This window comes from Pogoniulus pusillus, chromosome 18 (genome assembly GCF_015220805.1).
Source record: "Pogoniulus pusillus isolate bPogPus1 chromosome 18, bPogPus1.pri, whole genome shotgun sequence".
In the NCBI taxonomy this organism is placed as follows: domain Eukaryota; kingdom Metazoa; phylum Chordata; class Aves; order Piciformes; family Lybiidae; genus Pogoniulus; species Pogoniulus pusillus.
The window spans coordinates 16,861,893-16,887,628 of record NC_087281.1 but is presented as its reverse complement, the minus strand read 5'-3'; the positions used below and the strand labels follow the sequence as shown (position 1 = coordinate 16,887,628).

General features: G+C 39.1%; 2 protein-coding genes across 3 annotated transcripts in view; both read left to right on the top strand.

Annotated features, from left to right (window-relative positions):
- ARID4B (AT-rich interaction domain 4B) overlaps positions 1–16,646 on the top strand; it is an 83,622-nt gene extending 66,976 nt beyond the window's left edge. For both annotated transcript variants that reach the window (XM_064158563.1, XM_064158561.1), the window contains 7 exons: positions 3,410–3,494; positions 4,687–4,879; positions 6,195–7,406; positions 9,165–9,275; positions 11,054–11,269; positions 13,410–13,556; positions 14,838–16,646. In XM_064158563.1, the coding sequence (XP_064014633.1) occupies positions 3,410–3,494; positions 4,687–4,879; positions 6,195–7,406; positions 9,165–9,275; positions 11,054–11,269; positions 13,410–13,556; positions 14,838–14,968 (2,095 nt within the window). In that variant the 3' untranslated portion in view covers positions 14,969–16,646. The remainder of the gene's footprint in view (positions 1–3,409; positions 3,495–4,686; positions 4,880–6,194; positions 7,407–9,164; positions 9,276–11,053; positions 11,270–13,409; positions 13,557–14,837) is intronic.
- A 2,352-nt stretch (positions 16,647–18,998) lies between these two features.
- On the top strand, positions 18,999–25,515 carry RBM34 (RNA binding motif protein 34). Its single transcript, XM_064158559.1, has 10 exons — positions 18,999–19,473; positions 19,826–19,965; positions 20,991–21,210; positions 21,767–21,826; positions 22,394–22,437; positions 22,909–22,992; positions 23,182–23,245; positions 23,367–23,409; positions 24,497–24,615; positions 25,157–25,515. Exons 1-10 carry the CDS (start codon positions 19,210–19,212, stop codon positions 25,433–25,435), a joined length of 1,317 nt encoding a protein of 438 aa, XP_064014629.1. The 5' UTR covers positions 18,999–19,209; the 3' UTR covers positions 25,436–25,515.
- Positions 25,516–25,736: the final 221 nt, after the last annotated feature.

The window sequence follows — 25,736 nt, the reverse complement described above, 5'->3', positions numbered from 1 at the left end:
TTCTTCACAGAAAGGGTTGTTGAGCATTGGAGCAATCTGCCCAGGGGAGTGGTGGAGTCACCATCCCTGGAGGTATTTAAAAGACCTGTAGATGTGACACTTACATGTATGTGGTTAAGTTGTGGACTTAGCAGTGCTGGGTTAATGGTTGAACTTGATGATCTTAAAGTTATTTTCCAACCTCAATAATTGTATAGTTCTGTGTGTAGCCAAAACTGACATTCTTGAGAGTCGTCTTATGTCAGGTGTGGGGTAGACAAGGGAACAAATACTGGGCGGGGGGTGGGGGAATCAGACCCCTCATCTAATATTCCAGTATTTTGTATTGAGACTGTTTCTTCCTTTCTTTAATCACAGCCAAAGAAAACATTTGATTCTTCCTTGTTAACAGATGCAGATGGTATAATGGAACTTCCTAGTGAAGTTCCAATATCAGCTGAGCCTTGCTAGTTTCTTCAGTCACTTGTCTTGAGAAAGTGGGACATTTGGTAGTATCAATCTAGAGGCGGGGAAAGTACACTCTTCTTTGTGTCCCCTCTAGTACTTTGGAGGATTGACTCTGAAAATACTTTGTGGTTGATTTTAACTTGCAGTTAGGACATGTGGCTGTAATAGAACCAGTACATATTCTTACGCATTTGTCTTTGTTTCCTTCCTTCCTAGTCAGATCCAACCTCGGCAGGCATTCATTTTAGCTAAGTAAAGCAGAAAAGCTTTCCTTGCTGGCTCGTTTTTGTCCTCGTTTTGGTAGGGTGAAGGGGACATCTCCTCTGAAAACACTGCAGGTTTTCATGCAATAAACTACTTCTTATTAAATTGCTTCTCCTCATTCTCAAAGAAGTCTGTGCAAATGCTTTTAGCAACACCTCCTTGCCTTGCCTCCTTCCACTCCTCACTCAGCTATAAGTGTGGAGTAAAACAATGCAGGTCTTTTGGAAGCATGCACTTCATGTAATGATGCATGAAAAACTTCATGCATAATGTTTTGGGGGTTTTATTTTGATTTGTAAATAGGCTGTCTAAAGCAAATTTGGTGGCTAAATAAGTTTTCCTATTTTAATAAGGTGCAGTTCTATAAGGAAAGGCTGTAGTCTGAGTCACATGTGACATTCTGGTGTGCTTTACAGCTTTCAGGATGCTTTTTTGTCATGCACCTCAGAGGAATTAATTTAGGGTCAGGTTGTCAACTGTGGCCTGGGGTGTATCCCTTTTGCAGGATCTGTCTCAGCCACAGGTGTGGGCAAACAATATACATCTGATGTGTGAGCAGTTGGAGCAGTGGTGCCATGCAAAGGTGTGAAATGTGGGCATCAGATTATCTGGAGAAGATAAAAGATCTCTGTGATACTGGGCCTCCTTGCAGAGCATAACTGCTGTTATGTCAGGAATGAAGCAGGACATCCTCCAATCAGGAACTGTGGCTATCACATAGAGGTTTTCAATTAGTGCTCCTTAAAATGAAGAGTTGTAACTACTGCTTGTAATATGTAGTACCCTGTGGAATCGCTCTTAAGATTCTTCAGTATGCCTCTGTCTTCCAGCTGTCACTCCAACAGGCACTACAATTACCTTGAATCACATACACATACAAGGAGAAGATTGGTTTTATATTGGAAATGCATAGAACGAGTGAATAGAAATTCTGTATTATAGCAACACGATTGAGGCAGAAAGGACACTGGCGGAATAGTTGTTTCACATGTGTACTAGTGCTGTTTTCCTGCATGCATTTAGATCTAATTAAATACTCTTACATGAATTGCAAAGTCCTTTTGCAGCCTCCTTGGCAATATTTATTTAAGGAAGCATGTCTTTGACTTGAAGAAAGATTATTTCACATAGGGCTGCCCAGAGTCTCATAGAATGAGATTTTTTCATACTACAAAGTGCTCTGCAGAGTTGTGTTTCAGTTTTGGAGAGAAATATGAGTTTCTTCATCTAATAGTATGATTGCAGCTGTATCTGCCAAAGCTTAGGCAATCTTGTATTCTGCATGGTCTGCTGCTAGATTTTATGATTTTTATTGTTACAGAAGGGAAATAACCAAAACAAAACAACTGTTTTGGAAAATGTTTTTCAGAAACTACTACTCATTAGTTTTTCACTATATTATTATATGAAGTATAAATTAACAAAATACATTATTTAGCTTCTGGAACCCCTTGTGTGAGATCTTTAAGTATACAGGGAAGCAAGTTAGGAACTTTTTTTTTTTTCCCCCTATTTTTCCCTTCCTTTTTCCCCCCTTTATTTTTTCTCATATTCTTTTTAATTTGTATGCCAGTATTGTAGATGTAATTGATAGTAGTTGCAGAGAAGCAGAATTGGGACTATATCAAACATTCTTATTTATCAAAATGGTGGTCAGGCAAACTCAACTGGAAAACCAATGTGATTGAGAGTGCATTGTGTTTATTATTTGTCTTGTATGAGTACTCTGGGTGTGTGATTTGAGGAATTTTGGTCTGTGTTTGTTGTTTGTTTGTTTTAAAGTTGTTTTCTTTCTCTCTGCTTTCATGTTTACCTAGGGGATCAGAATTTGCACGGTTGTGTATTGAGGCAAAAGTTAATACATACTAATTTTTAATTGACCTATTTATTTCTCAGTTCTTAAATTCACAGTTTGAGTAGGACAGCAAGTTAAGCTTCTTGTAAGAGACAAAAAATTTGAATTGATTCTTGGTGTTTTTCAGAAATACACAATGTAACTGGCAAGTACAGTACCATAGTTAGAGTATATTCTTACTAAGAATGTACTTCTTTAGTCTTGGATTTGTATTTAGCAACTCCAGCCTAAGCTAATAAGAGAGCTGTTAATTATCTTGGTGCTATTCAGTCTAGTATCTGTGTTCTGATACAAAATGGAAACTGAAAACAAATGAAAAAGTGTTAGTGTTAAGTTAGGAGTCATTAACTTTTGAGTCACTAAGTATTAATCATTCCAAATACTGCTTTGCAGACACTCAGGCTTGAAGGAGTTTGTTTTTGTTAACTGGTCACATTTTATGTAGCTTTAAGAATTATTTTAATTGCTAAGGTGGTTTATTGTTATGGTTTTGCAGTATATATACAAAGTATACCTCAGGGAGATCCATACTGAATTGTCATCCTGGTAGCTAAGGTTTTCTTCACACTGATGTGTAGGTGTGAAAGGCTGGTGTTTGTCCAGTCTCCACTGCACAGCAGGAAATCCATGCATACAGGTAAAACAATGTTAATCAAAGACATTTGTACATGAAGAACTGAACATCAGTTGCAAGTTCACACACTAAAAAGTACACAAACGACTTCTGTATTCAAGTTCCAATTCATTTTTTATATGGCTAGTAATTTTCGTTTTTCTTCACTAATCTTATGTTGTGATTATCTGCTTAAAAGCATTGAGGTGTACGATTTGTTTGCTTTTTAGGTATGATGAATGGATAAAAGCAGACAAGATAGTGAGACCAGCTGATAAAAATGTACCAAAAATTAAGCATCGAAAGAAAATAAAGGTAATTTCTCTCACTTTTCTCCCTTCTTGCCCTCCATTTTGGTTTAATATATTAAGTATTTCCCCTCTCCTTTCTAACCTTCTGTTTGGCATACAAATACTTGACAGTAAAAGCAACTTCTTAGCCTCTTAAAAACTAGACCTTTTTTTCATTGAGATTTTGGGGTTTAACTTCAGGATGGGGAGGGTAAGTTTCTCTTCTGTATTTCAAAAAATTAAATTAAAAAATACAGAAAATAAACATGAAGAATCCATTTTTGTTATCAGTGGTGGGAGTCTGTTCAGGGGGGTAAAATTTGGAAGCTTTGTCTGCTGATTCTGGAGAGCAAACCTATGGCTAGGCCATGTGTATGTGACTCATTTTATTTCATAGCATCTCTTTCCAAATGAATTCTTTTAAATTTGATATTTAGGCATATGATACGTTCCTTGGACAGTGGTATGCAAGGAAGCTTTTTCCTTCTGCCACAGATGTCAGCGTTCTGAATACTCTCCTCCTCCCCACCCAGCACCATGGCAGGTCTGGGACCTACGTTGTCATCTGCAGCTCATTGTGACATAGTCCTGCCTTGCTGCTGCTGAGCCTAGCAACGTGCAGTGCCACTGCTGCTAGAGCACTGGCTGTGTTTGCTTTCCCATTTGTTTCACTGTTGACAAAGCTCCTGGGTTTTGTATAAATATCCTGACATGGGACGTCAAAAGGTATTTACAGTCTTTTAAAAAGAGATCAGGAGAATGGGGGAAAGTTTTCTTTTGCAGATTGAATGTTTAAGACAACTGTGAGCATTTGGAATCTTAAGGGGTCCTACAAGAAAGCTGGGGAGGGACTTTGTAGGTGATCAGGGAGTGATAGGACTAGGGGGAATGGAACAAAGCTAGAAATGGGTAGATTCAGACTGGATGTTAGGAAGAAGTTCTTCACCATGAGGATGTTGAGACCCTGGAACAGGTTTCCCAGGGAGGTGGTGGAAGTCCCATCCCTGGAGGTGTTTAAGGCCAGGCTGGATGAAGCTCTAGACAGCCTGATCTAGTGTGAGGTGTCCCTGCCCATGGTAGGGGGTTTGGAACTAGATGATCCTTGTGGTCCCTTCCAACTCTGACTGATTCTGTGATTGCTTAATGATAATTATGGTAAAGTGTATGTTTAAGTGAGATGAGCTTTTAATCTTTTTTTGTTGTTTGTTTTCACATAGAATAAAACCGACAAAGAGAAGGAAGAAAAATATTCTCCTAAAAACTGTAAATTGCGACGTTTGTCAAAACCACCCTTTCACACCAGCATATCACCAGAGACCGGGTCCAAACTTGACAACACTGAGGCAAAAAACACTGAACAAGCTCCTGTTAAATCAATAGAAATTACTTCTATCATTAATGGGCTACAAGGTATTGTACTGGATCTTTTTCTAATTCTCTAAGTGGCTTTATGTGTAATTATAGCATCATCCTCAGAAATAACCCTTGAACAAAGGCAATATTTGCAGTTTCTGAAAACAAGTATTGTAGACTTGATGTAAGTTAACAGGTTTAATAACTGCATCCTTTGTCATCCTTTTTTGTTTGATACACAGCAAAGCATTTTTGTTTCCTCTATTGTTATTTTTTTCATTTTTTGTATTAATGCAACTTTTAAGACCCAGAATTCCCATTATTTGTTATTTGTGTGTCTTGAAAAAATGGAATTAATAAAGCTAGCTTTACATTTTAAGTGATTTTTAAGTCAATTGAGTTCTTGGAACTAGAGGCCAAAACGCTTACCATAAATATTTAATTTTTAAAACTGCAAACAATGCTGAAAGGGTTAATTCAATTTCTGTCAATTCAGTGAATTTTTTTGACAGTATTGCTGCTTTTCTGTGTCATTGGTTGTATTATCTTTAAAGAGGTGAAGAGTCTTTTAGGAATTGAAAATGAGAGAATGAATATAGGATGAGAAGATTTTACCTAGCTATGCCAATAAACATAGACAAGTTGCATATCAAGGAGCTACCTGTATATTTGAACCAATTCTCATTTTTTCTCCCTGTACCCATTTCTCTTGCCATTTAATGGCCTTGTTGCTCATTCTTTCATTATATCTTTGTTCTTCTGTTCTCAATTGTGACCCTGAGATTTCTTACTGTTGTGTTACATTCTTATTATTCACGTTTCTCCAAGTGTGTTTCATTGTTGCTTTCGCTTTTCCAGAGTGGTTATTAGGTTGGTTTGTTAGAGATTATCCAGAGTCTGTTGTAGTTCTTTCCATTTAAACTGTGGATTCTTCAGGATAAATACTGTCCCTACTGGCTTTGGAAAGAGGGGAGATAGTGGTAGTGTTTGTAATCCACAAGAAATAGTTTTAGTTTTTCTGTTAAGTACATATTTTGATTTTTGCTGTGATTAATTATGTAGACTCATGCACTTTGTGCTTTCTCTGCCTCCTCAGAAATTCCTGGAGATGTACTGTGTAATACAGAATTTTCCTAGTATCTAATCTAGCCATTATATTTTCTACTAGAACAGGAAATACATTTTTAAAGGCTTGAGGAGGTACCATTTAAAAATCTATGTGTGTTCATATCTTCACATCTATATTTTTTCTTTAATTGTTTTGTTTGGGGTTTTTTTGTAAGAATTCTTTGTAAACAGAATCAAGATAAACCTTTCTTATTTTGTTTTGTTTTGGTGTTTTTTTCCCCTTTTTGGATTTATTTTTCATTAGCTTCTGAAAGTTCTGATGACAGTGAGCAGGAAGATGACCAAAGTGCCCCAAATGTACATGCCGATAGCAAAGAGGAATCTCATCATGAACCTGTAAGCCAAGATAAAAACGAGCTCTGTCTAAAAGAACAACAGAGTGGTTCAACCCTCCCAGAAGAAACTAAAGCTCTGACAGATGTAGGAGTGCACAAGTCGGGATCCAAGTCTCCTGAAAGACTGCGAAAAGAGTTGGAAGAGTTATCTGAAGATACTGATTCTGATGGAGAAGATGAAGCCACAAAGAAGAGAAAGGATGTAAAAAAGGAGGTAGTGGATAAAACAGCAAAACCACAGGTAAAACGTGGTAAGCGAAGGTACTGTGTTGCAGAGGAATCCTTAAAGACTGTGTCACCTAATAGAAAGGATGAGAAGTCCAAAAACAAAGACTCCCTTAGTTTAGGAAACAGCAGTAACACTTCCTCAGATGAGGATGAGGAAGACAAATCTAAATTGAAAGTCACTCCAACTAAAAAGTACAATGGACTAGAGGAGAAAAGAAAATCTTTACGGACAAGCACGTTCTACTCAGGGTTTTCTGAAGTGGGAGAGAAAAGAATAAAGCTTCTAAATAACTCTGATGAAAGACTTCAGAACACCAGAGTGAAGGATCGAAAAGATGTCTGGTCAAGTATTCAGGGACAGTGGCCGAAGAAAACGCTGAAGGAGCTGTTTTCGGACTCTGACACTGAAGCTGCTGCCTCACCTCCACATGCTGCTCCTGAGGATGCTGCAGTGGAGGAGCAGCTTCAGCCTCTTGCAGAAGAAGACATTTCCTTGCCTGGGTCTGAACTTGAAAAGTCTTTGCCAGCTAGTGTGGACGTTAAACCAGTTGAGGAGAAACCGACTGAAGCGGGTGAAAAGAAAGTGGAATTTCCAAGCAGTGGAAGTAATTCAGTGCTAAATACTCCTCCTACAACTCCTGAATCACCTTCATCTGTAACTGTAACAGAGGCCAGTAGGCATCAGTCCAGTGTCACTGTCTCTGAGACCCTGCCACCGAATCAAGAAGAGATACGAAGCATTAAAAGTGAAACTGATAGCACAATAGAGGTGGACAGTGTTGCAGGGGAGCTGCAAGACCTCCAGTCTGAGGGAAATATTTCTCCAACAGGTTTTGATGCCAGCATCAGCTCCAGTAGTAGTAATCAACCAGAGACAGAGCATACTGAAAAAGGTAAAATAAAGGGTAAAAGCTATCTTCAACCTAACCAACTCTCATTTTCAGCACTGCTGATGTGTTTTCATTCTGTTATGGTTACACTGCTGTAAAGTTAGTTGTTGGAGGAAGTAGTAGCCTGCTGTCTAGTTTAAATGTGTGGAAATGGCATAACGACCTAGCAGTTAGAATATAATCTGCCAGGTAGTTTCTTAGCCTTTCATTAGGAATTGTGGTGGTTTCCAGGAGGAGTAAGAGTTAGCTGGGGTACGTTGTTTAAGGAATGTTGATTGTAGCACAATGGATACACTTTGAGTACCTTGCTTACAAGTGGAAGATACTGTTTGCTACCTAAAAAAGCATAAAAGGATAAAAAGCACTGATTATTGCACGTTAGACAACCATTTCAAACTTGTGTCTTCTGCATGTAGTGCTTTAAAGAAAATTAGTCAAGCTGACAACAAACGTTGACCTTATTAGCTATGTTTTGCTTTCAGATGTAATTTCACAGATTGAAGTTCTGTCCTGAGGCCACTAGGGAACAGGGGATAATAAACAGTGCCATCACTTGAGCAAGTGAGCCAGCTTTTTAACTGTTCCAAGGCTGGATCTAAAAGTTTTTCTGTGAAAGTCACTGGGTGTATGACAGGTCCATCAAAAATACAGCTAATTGCACTTTTCAAGTGTCTTTAAGATTATTAATATAAAGGAAAACCATACATGTTTGAATGTAATCTGAGATGACAGAGGTAGTGTCTCAACAGATCTGAAATCTTAACAGATTTCAGTTAATCATTACCTGTATTTTCCTCAAAATGCCATTAAGATGTCTTAACTTCATTCTGTTCAAATTGTTCTTTTGAAGGAATGCAGCAAAATGTGTTTCCTTATATAAAGGAGGGGAGTTTGGCAGAGGTGAACATGTTGCCCTTAATAAATATGCCTGTGTTGTTTTCTTAATTAAGGGGTGTAGGTTTGCAACCTAATTTGATTTTATGTATATATAAAGAAGCTATTGCCATGTGAAGATAAATTTTACACTATTACACAATATTTTCTTTTACCTGCATTAGACTTTAACTTCCTCTCCACTTCTGCCAGCATGCTGCCTATTTTAGAAAATTTGGTTTCTTGACTTAAGTAGTTTTACAGGAGTCAATTTTAAACTGTAAGTCAGGTGGTTGTGGAACAACATTTGAACAATTCTTAAACAGGTGCTCTTGTATCTTCTTATTCTGCTTTTCCCCTTTGTAGTCACAAATACCAGTAGACATTTTTTTTTGTTTGCCCTCATTTTTTGTTGCCTTGTTTTTCAACATTAAATAAAAAAATATCAGACACTTGTGATGAGTAGAATTGCAGATCACAGTCAAGTTTTTTTTCCTCACAGCTTCCAAAGTGACAGGCTTTTTTCAACATTTTTCACTTCTAGTAGCTTTTGCTAAGTTTTTCAAATAAATGTACTCTGATTTAGTTTACAGTGTTTAAAACAAATCCATGTGGTTCAAGAGGAATTCTTACGAATACAGAAAAGCTACTTGCAATAAACTTACATGTGCACTGTAACAGATTTTGCCTTCCATCTTCCTTCACCTCCTCTTTCCAATATAATTAAAAAGCTGAGCTGTAGTAACAGTAGACAGAAAGAGCTGCATTGTTGTCTACAAACTTAATTTCTGAAGTGTTTTTTTGAGACTGTGAAAAATAGAAGTATTTAATTTATTTTTCTTTCTTGTTTTTTTTTTTTTTTTTTTTTTTTTTACCCTTCAATTATAGTCTGTACAGGCCAAAAAAGACTTAAAGATGCTCAGGGAGGAGGTAGCTCCTCAAAAAAGCAGAAAAGAAGCCACAAAGCATCTGTGAACAACAAAAAGAAGAGTAAAACTGGTAAGTACAAAAGCTCAGTGTCATTTGTTTGAGTGATTGTAGGAGATGAAGCCTGGAAATAAAAAAAAATGTGTTAGGACAAAATGTCTTCATCAGGAATTCTTAATGCTATTTAAATGAAGAAACTACTCTTGCTACATGCTGAAGTGGTTCTTAAATGTTTTGTGTTATTTCTAGGCCTATTTGTAAGTTCCTTAATATTGTGTAATTCAGGAATGCTAAAAAGAGGAAGTATTTCACACTTGGTAGAACTGGGACAGGAATCTGTGTGGTGTGGTAACTACGTGTCTTAGAGGGGACCTGGATGAAAGTGTATTTTTTGCAAGAGGAGGTTTTAGGGGTCAGTATCTCTTCCAGTACCAAATGTGAAAATAATTCCAGAAGAATATAGGCTCTGTTTTGTTCCTGTATCATCTGTTACATGTCCAGTAAATAATGCAGCTTTTCCAGCTTTTTTTGTAGTTGTAAAAGTTCAGTGGGATAGAAACTGTGGTACTGTGAAAGAGAAGCTTAATAAAAGCAGAGGTGTGTGTTAGAGAGACATGTGCATACGTGTTCAGGAGACAGCGAGATCAATTACTGCCTTCTCTCACTCTTAAAAAATACCAATCAGCTTCAGAGTGAAGCCAGGAGGCTAGCTGTAAAAAACACAGTTAAAGCAAGAATAGAAAGCCTATGCTTTGGCTTTTTTCTTCTTGCTTTTCACCCCCTCCACTGACTTCTTTTAACAGCTTTTACAAAAAGTTTGTACTTTCTGGTCTGAACGGGTGGTTGCTTTCAACCCACCTGTCCTTCATATTCATTGATCTCCTTTTCACATTCTCTTATCCTTTTTCATTCCATTTCACTAATCTCTTCCCTCTATAATCCTGGTTCCTTTCCTCACCTCAGGAGCAAAAATAACAAAACAAACAGAAATTGCAGCACTAATAGAGCGTTTTTTAGCCTTGACATTGTTCATTTTGATTTGGTGAATTTATTCCTTTTTCTTTATGTTTTTGTCAGGATGCAAGCACTTCAAAGCTATGATTGTTTCTTGTGCCAAGTACAGTATTTGGTGTTTATGTACTCTGTTAAATTTCAGGGGCCACTGTATGCAATGAGGGCAATAAATAGATAAAAAGTGGAGTCAGTTATGAGCAAAAAAGGCTTTTTGAAGAATTCAGATAGACCTTTTAAAGTTGCTTTTGAAGCAGCTTCTGTTCTTGCAGATAGCAGCAGTGCTATAGCATGCTGAGTTCTTTCATACCACGTGTGTCTTGGTGTTTGGTTTCTTTAGTGTAGATCACCAGATCATAAAAATCAAAATGAAAACACTTTCAGGGTTCTTTTTGTCAGGACCTAGACCAGGTACAATTGACCCATACATTTCTCTTGATTAATGTGAATTGACTATACTGTAGTGATGGAGATTCTGCAGCTTTCCTAGGCACTTTATCCCAGTGTTTCACTAGACTTCTGTTGAATTATTCCTTGGATGAATCTACCTGCAAAGCAGTGTTTCTTGTGCAAGATTTCATTTTCCAGATTTTCAATTGCCAGAATTAGGGGGGCCCTATTACATACGGGTTTTATGGTCCATTCTTTAGACTTTAGTGACATAAACAGCTCTGTGCCAAGCTTCTATACCAGGATGGATTATATTATTTTAGAGTAAAAGGATTTTGGTCAAATAAACTTGTATTAAATGAAAATTGGCACAGTGGGAGCTTCCACTACGTTTCACTCAGGCAGGAAGGTTGCTTTGTTTTGAAACACTTATCTTCTTGTTTCTTCAGCAAACAGCAGTGACAGTGAAGAACTCTCTGCTGGTGAAAGCGTGTCCAAGTCTCAGTCAACAAAATCTGTTTCTACTAGCATGAAATCTCACCAAACCAAATCACTTACAAGAACACAGTCCCCAGGAAAATGTGGGAAAAATGGAGAGAAGGAGTCTGATCTCAAAGAACAGAATAATCGTTTACCCAAAGTTTACAAATGGAGTTTTCAAATGTGTAAGTATGTACATCAAACCCACCACGGACTCGTGGTACAGCCTAAGAGAGCTTTTTGAATCTTGTGTATTTTGGTTTGTCTCTCCTAAATTCATTCCATCCTCAGTTTGATTAATTTTGTGATAAATCCTGATTATTTAAAAACCAAACCGAAACAACAAAAACACCCTGGGAAATGAACAACTACAAAAAACCCACAACACACTAACCAAAAAACTACTGCTGCAAAATAATGTGTCTTTGTAGTTGCAGTGTAGGAAGCTGTCTATATCACACTCTTCCAATAGTGTTTTTTAGATATGGCTCCTCCGCTGACCTGCTGCTCTTGCCGTTCTATGTGGACTTTTCCTCTTCCATTTTGCTGTAGTGAGCCATGTTTACTATTTCTAATAATAGCAACTTTCAGTATGTTTGCATTTGTGTGTAAAACAGTTCAAAAATAGTCTCAGCTTTAGTCCAGCTTCTTAATTGCATCTCCACTATTGCAGCATTGTTTGCAGTGGGGAGAAGAAAATATTAGGCACTTCCTCAATATAATAAGCAAACAATTGAAATAATTATTGAAGAGCAAATCCATGCTACTTCTAGCCCTCTCTCTTACAGCATCTGTGTGTTTAATTGTCTGATCAGTAGTGAATTGTTAGTACCAATCATGGATGCATTGCATGAGTTGCTTTCTCTTGGCTTTTAAAGGTCAGATGGAAATGGTGTGCAATCACTGAGTTAAATTACTTCTTAAAGTAATTCATAATGTCTCACCCAGTATTTACACGTGACCTGGGTGTATGCCAAGTTTCTGAAGTTCTCAGAGCATTATGCTTTGTGCTTTTCTGTGCTCTATCCCAGGCTACATGAAGGCTGCTGTTCTTCACGTAAAGTGGGTAGCAAGATGTAGCTGGCACAGCACACTGTGCAGACACATCTTTCTTCCTGCCAGCAGCATGCCAAGGGAATTCTCCACTTAGCCAGCTGTTTCAGCAGTCAGAGAATCTGACTCTGCCTCCAGTCCTGAATCTCAGTGTTGCTCTGCTTTTAAAAGTGGTTTTCTTCTAGTACTTGTACACAGTCAATTTATCTTCTGCTTTCCAGGACTGCATAATACAATAGGTCTTTATTGTCACTCACTGACCTGCTGAGATTCACTGGGCAGGTTTCCTGTGCAACATATTTAAAGAACTTTTGCTCATTCCTTTCTAACTTGGCTACATTGGATGTGCTAAATTTGCTTGGCAGAATTTGAATTTTTGAGTGCCATTTCAGACACCTAAGACACTTGAAGTGTCTTTGAGCTTTCCTCATCTTCCCACAGCCTAATGTAGGTGTGGCTTTTGGTTCTTTTTTTGCTTCTGGGTTCCTTTACAGGTGGTGGGTGTTCTACACCCCACAGCAGCTTAAATGATTCTTAAATGTCTTCAAGTGGGGTGTTTCCAGGATGGCTTACCTGTGGCTGAAGGGGATAAAGCTGAGATAGTTTCTTCTGCTTGTGCCACTCACAGCCATGCTGTGGAGAGCTCCCAGACAGAAACAGCTGGAGGAGCAGCTCCTGTGCTGGCCAAGTCCATTGACATCCTTGTTTGGGATGCCAGAGAGGAGGTTCTCTTTGCTTACACCTTATGGCACACATGTGATGGACTTAATTTAAACCACCTCAGAGCTATTGAAAGTCTTATTGTTACTTTTGTAACAACCAGTACAAGTCAGGCAGGACTTAACTTTCTTGGTGTATTAGGCCAAACTGAGCTCTAGTAAGTACTCAAAACATCCAGCTCAAAGCTACTTTTGGCCCCTGTGTTTCCACCCTTTGTTTTTTTTGTTTGGTTGGTGTTTTTGCCTATGGGGGGGAAAGTGTATGTGTGTTCTTCCTCCTGTTTCCTTAACAAAAAGAGTATCTACGGTGGCAGCTTTTAAAAACAAACAAAACCTCAACCAAAACCCCAACCAAAAACCCAAAATAAAACCGTAACACTCAGTAAATGAATAAAACTTCTGATAATAAACAGCTGCTGCTCTTGCTGTGTTTCTTGGCTTTCCTGTCTGCTATCTCAAAGCACATCACTAAGATCTGAGTACTTCCCACTTCACTGAAATGTTTTGGGAGCTGTTGCAATACAGTAACTAACAGGAGTTGTTTCATTTGCAGCTGACTTGGAAAATCTGACGAGCGCTGAGCGCATAACAGTCCTCCAAGAAAAACTGCAGGAAATCAGGAAACATTACCTGTCCTTGAAATCTGAGGTGGCTTCCATTGACCGAAGGAGAAAGCGCTTAAAGAAGAAAGAGCGGGAAAGTAAGTGTGAGGAACCAAATCCTGCTTCTAGAGGGCAAACTTGCATGTGATGTTATTAAAATGCTAAGAAGGCATGGATAATTTTGGGGGGAAGTGTGTGCGGTTTTGTTAAAGGCAACACTGTATACAGCTTTTTGTGATCTTCAGAAGGTACAGCTCAGCTGTGCAAGGGGAAAAACATTAAACATGCATGCACTCTGTTTAATGCTGTTTGGGCAGAACTGATTAATATTTCTAAGCAGTGAAAATAGTGTCTAAGATTATTAGTCATAACTTTTCTTCGTTATGCAATAATTTACTATGGTATTGCTTCTATGTCTAGTTAGTGCATTCCCCTTAGAATGAAGTGATTTATAAGTTTAAATGAGACCATAAATTTAATCTCTCATGGCTCTGGGGAGACCTTGTAGGCCCTCAAGGAGAGCCTACAGGAAAGCTGGGGAGAGACTTTACAAGGGCATGTAATAATAGGACAAATTGTAGGGGTAATGGTTTTAAACTAGAGCAGAGTAGATTTAGATTGGACATTAGGAAGAAGCTCTTCACTACAAGAGTGGTAGAACACTGGCACATGTTGCCCAGGGAGGTGGTGGAGGCCCCATCCCTGGAAACATATAAGGTCAGGCTTGATGGGTCTCTTAGCAGTCTGAATAAATTTGGGCTATCTCTGCTTACTGCAAGGGAGTTAGAAAGATGACCTTTACAGGTCCCTTCCAACCCAGTGCATTCTACGATTCTGTGATTTCCCTGAAGCTGCATTAGTTGTTGCGGTAGGGAATGTTCTAGCATGCCCACTTCTAGGAGCATCAAAAGGATTATTTTCTCCGTGTCTTGTTCATAGGTAAATTTAAGAGTTCACTGGGTATAAGAAGAAAGACTGAAATGCCACCTATAGTAAGATTTTATAGCTGTAACCATCACACAATAACTGCAGTTGTTTCTTGGTTGCCAGAGCAGGGTGTACAGGAAGATTCAGTGCTGGGACAAGGCTCTACCTGTGCCAATTCCCACAGAAAGGAAAGGGAACAGGTGACTCTGCTGGTGGGTCAGGAAGGAGGTCTGGTGTTATCTGCCTTGGACAGTGAACTAAGGCTGGAAGGGTCTTACAGCCAGACCTCTGTCTCAGAATATTTCCCACAGAAAGGAAGGAATAGAGACTTTTTTCCTTTTTAGCTACTAAATTTTAGTTAGGTTCAATATATACTAAAGGTTGTTGTTGAATAGGAAAACCTTTTTATTGCTTAATTTGTGAATCTTTATAACCTGTGTTTTCCTGTGCAGGTGCTGCTACTACATCATCTTCCTCCTCATCACCTTCTTCTAGTTCCATTACAGCTGCAGTTATGTTAACTTTAGCAGAACCATCTATGTCAAGTTCATCACAGAATGGAATGTCAGTTGAGTGCAGGTGACAGCAGGACTTGCCAAAGCACTTTGCACTTAATGGCTGCTGAGGGCCACTCTTTTTTTTTTTCTTTATCTTTTTTTTTCCTTCTTTTTTTTTTTTATACTGCACAGTGGCACAAAATTCAGACAAGCACTATTTTGTATTTAAAGTTGTTTCTTGAAAAGCTAACTTTGCACTTAAGTGCACTTTTATGAAGAAAAAGTACAACAAACTGCTTTTCCTCAAGCAATAATTGTTTCCAACTTGTCTGGGAATTGTAAGTCTAGCGACTCGAAGGCCATCCACTGTGGCAAATGGAGGCTGTTCACTGCCTGTAGAGACAGGACACATACGCATATAGTTGTTGGGCTGATCTAAATAAATGTGGTCAGGCTTACTCGATTCCCTTGTATTTTGTTAAAGCTGGAACATTTGATATTTTTCCATTTATTTATGACAAATATTGAACCTATTTTCATTTGTACAAGCTAATTGTTTTTTAACTGCTAAGTCACCTTACAGTGGCTTTAATTGTATACGTCAAGCACATGTATTCAGTTCAAAACCTGAAATTAGTAGGATGTTTGACATCAGTCCTGATAACCAAATATGAAGATTCCTTAAACAAAAAACCACACACAACAACAACAAAAAAAAAAGACTGACTAATGTTTACAGGTTTGAATTAGGCTTAAATAGGTTACTTTGGGTTTTAAGAACCCATTAATTGGAATGAAACTACTGTACTTTGCCATTTTTCTATAAAACAGTATTTTTTTTTAATTTTGATAAAAATACATTATGAAAAAGAAAGAAAATGGCTAACTGTATTAAATCTTAATGTATAAAGATTGTATTTAGCCAGTTTAAAGTGTATATTTATTCATAATGGATTATAACAGTTATATTTTTGTGTTCTCTTGTAAATGTTTCTTTTCCCTTAAAGCAACAAATATTTCATTTGTAATGCTTATTTTATTACGAGCTTCAAAGAGAGGACTTCAAGACAGAGTAAGGTGTGAAGTTATAATTTGTGGTTGCTGATATGAACACTGCCACAAAAGGATAGTTGTTTTTAAAATGAATAGCTAGCTGAGTGGTAGATATTTAATTTTTTAAATGCCTTGTACAAATTCCAAAACCAACTTCAAACTGTTTTCACTTGTATTGATTTTATGTTGTATGGATCCCAAGCTCTCTCCTGTTAATTATATACCTTTGTAAGACATTTGTATATTGCGGAAGTGTTCATTCAAGCTATTTAATACCTGGCACTGTTAATACACAGTACTTTATTGTACAGATTGTTTTACTGTTTTAATTGTAGTTCTGTGTACTTCTTTTGCCTGGGGAAATAGAGGCTGGCATGTTTTTCTTTCTTTTCTGGCAATACAACATGTAAGAATTCAGAGCATTTTGTTGTAGATGCTAGTGTCAGAATCCTTTACATTTGACTTTTCTAAGAAAAGCATTTTCAGTCTTCATAGTGTGTGCTTAAGGTTAACTGATTTTATTGAAAATGGTTTCAAAGTATTCAGAATTGTACAGGAGTGTAAAAAAAATTGTTGACAAACATTGAAGGAAAAAGCTTATAGAAAAAAAGCTATAAAATATATATTAGGTTCTGCAGAAAATGGAGAATTATGTAATATATTGTACAAATGTAAGCAAAGGCCTCTGAAATAAATGCCATAGTTTGTGAATCCCGGATTTTGTTTCTAACATTTTAATTAAGCAACCGTAGTGTGCAGTAAAATGACACCAAGCTACAGAATCAGTTCAGCCAGTAAATATAATCTAGAGCAGGTACATTGGCCCTACTTTTCCTCTTAGCAATTACTTAAAATTCATGCTCTTTTTTCAGTGGAATGGGAAAGATTGGCCCATTGAAATCATTGAGACAGGACCAGTTTTAAAAAGATGGATTTTGATTCACGTTAATTCAGGTAGCTTGAAAATGCAAACCCAAGCTCCTGAAGATTCTTGCTAACTTCTAATATCAAGTTCAGATTCAACAGAAGTGAAACTGGAATAAAACTCAGTGTCTGGCTGTAGTTCAGTTGACCAAAATACTATTACACCTGCTAAATGGCAGATTACTGGGGAGACTGATAAATGATGAACAATTGTAAGCTTTATAAATACTGTCAGTACATTAGTTACTACCAATGATTTGAGACTGAAGAATAATTGCAGTAATTTCAGTCGTGCTACTCAGAGGGTATTTACATATGTTTTAAGTTCAGCAGAATCAGTCGTAATTGCTCGGTTCTACCTTGCAGTCTCAAGTAGGTTTAACTGCTGTTGATTTAACTGGAAACTGCATCTGAGCAAACAAGAGTGAATTCAGCACTCCACTCAGTACTAGCTCTTGGTCAGCTCTCAGGTTTAGTGCCAACATTTTTGCTTTGATGTTAACCGCTGTTGACTCATGTTGTATGTAAGGTTTTGCTCGTTGATTTGTTTAAAACAGGGATCATTAGTCATCTCCCCGCTCACAAATTGAGTTGTTGCCTAAGTAAGACTTTTTTTGCTGGTTCTTTAATACAGAAATGAGTTACTTCTTGCTGTACTTCTCATGCAGTTTAAGGACTAGTGAAAAAATCCATTCTAGATGTTTTATGTTGCACCATTTCTGTGATGCAGTTCTTTAAATGGTACTTTTCAGATTCATGTTTCGTGGGTCTCATTAGTTACAAAAGAAGATGCCTTTGGCAAAGTGTTAGCCCTGCAATTTCATCCCATGTTCCAGAGAGTCAGATGTGTGCATCTTTTCAGGTTATATATTGTAATGCAGCTTTAAACATGGATGTGTGCCCTGCTTGGCATGCTATCTAAAGCTGAGGCAGCTTCCTTCTAGCAGTGATTGATGGGCCCTGTCTGTTTTCTTCCATAGCTGGACTACGTGTTTTGCCCTCAGCTGACCAATGGTACCAACCAAACTGCTGACACTGGCAGTGCAAAAAGTGCATAAAATATTCAAATGGAAGTGTTTGCATTTACTTCAGCCTTTAAGTGCTTCCTAATTTTCTGTACCTTTCCATTTTTTTTTTTTATCACAGCATCTAACATTTAAAATTGCATTCTGAACAGGTAAGTCTAAAAGGGGAGATCCCAATTAGATGCCTAATTTCACAGAGTTAGTAATAGACCAAGCTGCCTTATGCACCAGCTCCACTGTGGCATGGGTTGCAAAATGCACTGCTTGAGGATTAGCCTAGCAAAAAAGGTGCTGGATCAGTTGTCCGTTCCTATCCACACAGCTGCAGCAGCGAGATCAAGAACATGCCTCTGCTGGCTACAGAGTGAAGCTGGGGGTAGGAGGTTTGACTGAGTGATCCTTTGGGCTGATCTCTCTTTTGTGATCTAATAACTTAAGGTTGCTTTGAGCAACACCTGCCTAGTGGCCTGGAGCTCTGTGCGCTTTCTATGACCCAGTTTTGTCTGTAATACAAAACCCAAACAAGCCATGGACAACATTCAGTTTTGGGTGAGCGCTACACTCAGGATGAACTACTCTAATTAGGAGTGGCTGCACCAGCAGAAGGATGTTTTCTGGAGATCACCTTCTCTGGCACCTGTGTGCTTTAAAAAGACGGTTGGTGTAAGCCCTGTTTCCCAGGCATTCGTTCAGTCTCGCAGCAGCAGCGCTGCCAGAGCAGGAGGCAGCTTGGTGCTTTCCATTTAGTCTGCATTCTGGGACAAGAACATCTTGTGTAGGATTTAAGTGGGAGTTTAGGGGGCTGTGTGATGGAGTTTTTTTTGTCTGTGGCTTTTATAACGTCATCCTGGACCGGGGCTCCATAGCTAATCCTGAAATCACAGAAAATAAGTGGTGCTTGCACAGCAACACGGAGCAAGGAAATGCGTTCTTTCTCCAGACAACAGCTACACTGGTTTTTAACCACTTGTGGCACTCAGAACCACTTGAAGTGATTTTTAAGTAGAAATTTCTTAAGGAGACAGAAATTACTCTGTGATTACTTTCATTTCCTTCCCCGATGGAGGTGAGCACGGCAGGGTTGGAGCTCAGGGCCTTGGAAATGATTCTTCTCGCCCCAGCCCCATGCAGCAGCCACCGCAGATGTTCTATGCGCGGAGGGGCAGGTTTTCGGCGAGAGGCGGGAGAGAAACGCGTCCTCAGGCAGCGACACCTCCGGCCCCCTCCACCGCCGTCTCCTCGCTCCGCCCTCCCCCAGCCTGCACCGGCCGTGCGCGCCGGAAGCGGTGCGCTCCGTTGCTGTTCCCACCGAGCCGGGAGGAGCCATGGGAGCCAAGCGGCGTAGCGTGGACAGCCAGGGGCCGCGGGGCCCGCCGCCACCGGCCAAGAGGGCCCGTGACGAGGCACGGCCTCGGTCTGCCCGAGCGCGGGGCGGCGGCGCGGAGCAGTACGTGGTGGGGCAGGTGGCGGGCAGCCTCCGGCCCGGCGCGGCCAGCCTCCGGCCCGGCGCGGCCTCAGGCGCGCCGCTCGCCCGCCTCTTCAGCCCCTCGGCCGACGGGGCCGTGCCCGCTTTGCTGCCCGTGCCGGCGGTGAGTCTGACGCCGGGCCGGACGGTGTGGGCTGTGCGGGGCGGGTTTCCTCCATCCTTGCGCCTTATGTGCAGTCGTGGGCAGTGAGTTGGGGGGGAGAAGGCTTCGCGAGGGCTCGGCTAGCCCAGAGCGGGAAATTGCCGGCGTACGAGGCTGCCCGGTGCGCTTCCCTCACCTCGGCTCTGGAGGCGCTGTGAGGACGTGCGGCGGGGCGGGTGAGTAGGGGGCAGGCAGATCCGGGCGCGGGAACCGCCGCTGCTGGGGCTTTTGACTTCGATTAGCGACTCTCCAGATAAATTACAACAGATGAAATAGCTGCAGGGTGTTTCTAGAAGTTTTGGTTTGTTCGTAGGAAAACAGGAAAAGAAAGCAGGCGGAAGTGGAGAAAGTGGCTGTGGACCAGAGCTCTTCTGTCATCAAGAAATCTCCTATAGGACCAAAGAAAGTCAGAAAGAAGGAACTTTCAAAAGCAGAGAAAAAGCTGGCAAACAGGTGAGTAGAAGGTACTATTTTATAGTATCATTTAAAGAACATCTGAGTTAATCTTAAAACCATGAGTTCAGTGAAACAGTAACATTTCACCATTCATCTTGAACCTTATGTTTAAGAAGATTATTTTTAAGAATACTGTGAAAATTTTCTGTAGCTTGCTACAAAAGGTAGTAAATACATAGAGCTTCATGGAGTTCTATTTCCATGAAGTGCAGATCCCCTGATATGGAGCTACTCAGGGTGATGCCTTCTGAGTAGTTGGCTTTATCCAGCAGACCTGCAGCCCAAGGAGCAGAGGTGGTTTCAGCAGCAGCAAGATACCAGGCAGAGTTAGCTGTCCTTGCCGACACTTGCCCTCTGCCATGACACAGAAAACTCTGGTATGCTGTTCTTGTAGATACTCCAGGTTGAATCAAGATGCTCACAGTGCAGTCAGGAGATGCTACGCTCAGTATGATGGTATTTGGATAATGAAGTCCATCTGATTGTAGCACAAGGCTAACATATTGGTCTCTCTCTGGTACAGTGCATTGTTGCATCTTCTGCAACCATGAAACTTGTTCGCTGTTTTGGTGTTGGTAGCTTTCTAGAACCTTCAGATCTTCTATTTTATGCTGCTATGGCAGGTTTGGATAGATAGAGACTTATTACTGCATGGATGGATCCCAAAGTATTGTTTGCCCTGACTGTCCTGGATAACAGGAATTAAATCTCTCCCTTGTTTCAGTGTGCAAAGCCATTTTTTTCCCTTTCAATTTTAGAGGATATCAAATTATTTAATTTTGAATTTATTTTTTTAGTACTTCTATGGTCTTGGAGACAGAAAATAGTTTTCCATTGATTGAATGGTTGAATATATTTGTTTAATGCATAATAAGCAAAGTAATGTTTGCAATTCAGTGTCAAATGTAATCATTTAAAATGTAAGTTAAAATAATTATCTTGGAAACTTTGATTTTTTTTTTGACCTAAACTCGTGTTTTTTTCCTATCAATTATAACACACTTGTTTTTTTTTCTGATAAGAGAGAGTGCTTTGGAGCAGGCAGATGAAGAAGAGAAACAAAAACAGTTTCAAAACAAAGTGAAACCAAAAAAAGGTGCTTCTCATGCCATCTCCAGAAGTGCTGTTAATTCAGATACAGGCACTACTGTGAAACAGAAAAAAGAAGAAAAGGTGGACAGTGAAACTGTGGACAGAAGAACAGTGTTTGTGGGAAACCTGCCTGTCAACTGTACTGCTCAGGTATGTGAGAGGATTCTGTCAGCTAGAGTGAAAGTTAATACTACAGTCTTTAGTTTGTTTTCATCTGAGAAATTGCACATAGTAACTAAAACTGCTTTTTGTGAAAGTAAAAAACAATGCTCATTACCAAAAAGTGAATTCTCTTGGCTTAGTGGAGTTAGGCTTTTTACAGCAGTGGTTGCAGTTGGTCTGTCTTTAGTAGACTTGCTTAGTTTCTGGTTTAATGAAAAAAAAAACCAAACAACAATAAATGACAAAGTTAGTCTGCTTCTAATTTTGAATGCAAATAATAAGAGTGTTGCATAAAATACATTGTTTGTATTTGCTTCCGTGGTGAGGGGTACAAATTCAGTTCTGGCAATCTGTGAGATTAAGTACCTGCCACAAGAGACACAGAAGCAGTTACAGACTACTTGCTTATTTTTAATAGCCCTTTAATAGACATAGAAGTAACATGCAAATAGTATAAAACTAATCTTACTAATAAGCGTTCAACAATATTTTTTATTGCCTGGATGGAAATATGTTTTGAATATTTGTAATATCTTCTGTTTAGGTACTGAAATCTCTTTTTAAAGAGTATGGACAAATAAAATCTGTTCGATTCCGGTCTTTGGTAAGTTGTTCTTTTTAATGTTAGATAACAACACTATTTTTTGATCTTAAAGGGTAGTATTTCTGAGGCTTGTGTCTTCGTTAATTCTGAAGCCGCCCTCAGTGTGTATTTTTTGCTATTAGAAAAAGCCTTGGAGATTTTACCACAGAGGCGCCGCTAGGGGTGCACCTCTCCTTGCATCAGGCTTTTCCTGTCGCAGTAGTTGGTAGTGTCAGAGATGTATTTTATCTGCAAGAAGAATGCCGCTACTATTGCTCATTCAGCCAAGGCGTTGCTTACCTGTTTTAGATAATAGTAGCAAAGACACACTGATTGTAAATTAGCATACTCTGTAAAATACTTGAAGGAACTCAAGTAACTTCATAGATGAAGTCAAAGCAACCTGCCCAATTTTGAGGTCTTTCTAGATCAGCTACAGGAATAACCGCTTCCATCATTTGCTCACTGTACTGGCTACATTGCTTTGGGTGGGAACGGTACCTGATCAAGTTGTTCTTTGTCTTCAGGTCAAAACACCTGAGATAAATTGATACTAGGCACATTTAACTAAAGCTCTTTATCTTAAAGGTTCCAGCAGAAGCTACTTTATCCAAAAAGTTGGCAGCAATAAAGTAGGTTCCTTGTGAATGTCGTGATTTATTTCTCAAAATAATTTTTAAGTGCTGGTTGTTGCCTGTTTGTCTATATTGGTTTTTCTGTGTGTGTGTTTCTTTGACTTTTGTAATTAACCTCTATGTGTATGCAAGTTTTCTTGACAAGTGAAAAGTAGCTATGTGCCCAGTGTGCCAGTAATTTATTACCTTTGGTTGTATTTCCTTATATTTTAGGAAGCAGAAAAATGCTAATAGTCTAATTTATTTGGATACGTGTATGAGGTGAGGAAGCTTGATCAGGCTGTACATGCAGGCTTTACAAGATGCAGAGTGTGACTTCTTGGACATAATGGGCTAGCTTGACCTTTAGGAAAAAATAAGTTTTTACTGTGCATAAAACAAGAGGCATAAAAGTGTTTAACAAGAACTGCTTGTGCACCACACACCATTAGAATGATTAAAACAGCTTGTGTCTTTTTCACGTTCCAGAAATAAACTGCACCCTAATGTGAAGTTCATTAATGCCTATGTTGTATTTAAGGAAGAAGGTGATGCCGTTAAGGCCCTAAAGGAGTAAGTCAGTTTTGTTCCCCATTCCCTATCGAAGAGGTAGATTTACAGACAAACTACCTCCTCCCTTTTCTTGGAATCAGTAAAATGTTTTTTCAGACTTAAAGAGTAAATGTGCTTTTGGAATAATGTTATGAGGTGTCATTGCAAATTAAATAACTTTTAATTTGAAAACCTTTTTGGTTACAAAAGAAACGGAAGAGAAATTGCTAGTGGATATCACATCAGAGTTGACATTGCATCAAAAAGCAGTTCGGTAAGTAAGATGTGTGACTAGAAAATCCCTTTTCTGTTTGCTTTGTTCTTTTGGGGGGTTTGTTGTTGTTTTTTTCCCCCTCTAATAATGAACTTTCTGTCTTGTATCTTGTTTTCTCCAGCATGACAATAAAAGATCCATATTCTTGGGAAATCTCTCATATGGTAAGTCTGAAATGGATTGTTTATACGTTGTTAGTTAACATTTATGTAATCTATTAATATTAGTGGTGGTATTCATTGATATTTAGGGTAGCATGTTTAGGTAGCTAAATGTCTTTTCTCAATTTTTTTAGTAGCAGTTCTTTTTTTTTTAACTGAAACACCTAAAGGCATTGTAAATTTTGGTCAGGTTCTGCAGGTTACTTTTCTTTGTTGTAGCTGGTTGTTGGTTGGTGTTTTTAAAATAGGTATGACTGGACTGGATAGGCCATAGCTTTCAAAATTGTGTTAAATGTGTGCTGATACCTGTTTGTGAACTGCTTCACAAAAAGCAGTTTGGATGTTAGCAGTGCTCTGTGAAAGGTTCAAGCTACTGAAGTTTTTCTCGGCACATCTGAGTCCCATTGCTGTAATTAAACCTATATTATTAAACTCAGTGTCTCACCTTAGCAGAGACATGGTTACATCTGTGTACGGGTGTTTACCATAGTATAAAGTGAACCTATAGAGAAAAGAGAATGAACTTGTATTTTTGTGTTGGTACATCACACTTGTCTGTTTGCATGGGCATGAGACTGAGAAAGCTGTACACATTTGGCCATTATCAGAACAACAACATAGCAACTGTGGTTGGAAACTTCACAATTCAGCAAAAATTCATGCATCAGGCCATGAGTATTAGACTTCAAGAACTGCCAGCTCAGGCTCATTGTCATCAACATTAATTCTTAGAGATTCTGGTATAGGAAAGATACAACAATGTAGCACAAATCTTCATTTCCAAAAATACTCAAATATAATAAATGTAACTGTTTGAAAAGTTTGTTTTAGTCTTCGCTTTTGTGTTTCTTTGTGATTTATGTTGTACTCTTTAAAGCTGGAGAATCATGAACTGTCAAACAGCCCTTTAGAAAGTCTGCATTGGTAACTTGCTGATGTTTCTCTGAACCAGTAGTGTTTGTGTACCCGTTTCATATATATGTGTGTGTGTGTAATGTGCACTCGAATTGGTAAACATAAAGTCTTTGGATTTGGGGCAGACTTCTAAAGCTGTGAGTGAAGAAGCCTGTGTCATTGTGCTTGCCTGCAGACATCAGTGACGATGCTGTGCGAGAACACTTTTCTGTCTGTGGAGATATAGTAGGAGTGCGAATTGTGAGAGACAGAAAGACAGGCTTGGGTAAAGGCTTCGGCTATGTTCTCTTTGAGGTATGTGTCAGTGCTGTGCCTCCTTCAAAATCTGAATCGGGATTTGCCTTTTACATTTCTAATTTTATTACATTTTATATGTTTGATTGTTACTCTTTATTAGCATTATTGCTGTTATTGCTGTCAGTAGTAGTAGTTTATAACATTAAAAGGGCAGCATTGGCAGAGGGGAGGGGTGTATGTGTTAAAAGCAACTTGGAAGACCAGTTCTGTGGAAGTAGATACAGAGCAAACTACTTTAGGTTGTGTACAAAGAAAAGCTGTAAAGCATTTTGGTGAAAGAAGTGAGCTGTGAGGGAAAGAGGGACAGAAGAATTTGCTCTGTGTAACTACATCATTCTCCCATTTCTTACATGTCAAATTAGGGGTGGAAATCTTTTCCTGTGGACAGTTTGCTTGCTGACTGTGCTGTGGATTCAGTACATCTTGCTTTGTCAGGGCAGTCTCCTAGCCTTATCTTCCTTAGATTTTTTTTTCCCTGCAGCCTAAAAAAAAATTCTCCAGTTTTCCTGTGCTGCTTTTAAACTATTTATTCCTGCAGAATACGGATGCTGTACATCTTGCTCTGAAACTCAACGAGTCTGATCTTATGGGAAGAAAGGTAAGAGTGAAGCGCTGCGGAAAGAAGCAGAAGGCACCGCAGAAAAGTGGAGATCAGTCTCGTTCTCTGAAGGACAGAGCTGATACTACATCAAAAACCAGGAGCTGCTCTAATACTTCATTTGTTGGTGAAAAAGCAATCCCATTGAAGAAGAGCACTAAAGTGAAAGTACTAAAAACTGTGCCTAGAAGTAAAGCTGTGAAGAAAACAGTCTTTTGATGAAAACTATGGAAGTGTTCCTTATTGTTTAAAGATTGATGTATGTAAGACTGCTTTGCTATAAATGTTGTTTACTAATACAGCTGTAGTTGTTCTTTGTATTCGCTCTGAGCCTTTTGGCTTCTCCTAGACAGTGTACATACAAGGTACCCCGGTCAGTGCTGACCCTGCATGGTATTAACTCTGTTCTGGGAGTACACCTCCAGTTGAGGCCTTGCTGCCGGGATTAACTGAAGGCTGCGAACTGGACAAAATGACTACCAAGTAGTTTTTGTGCAGGCCGACGCTGTGATGATGTCCA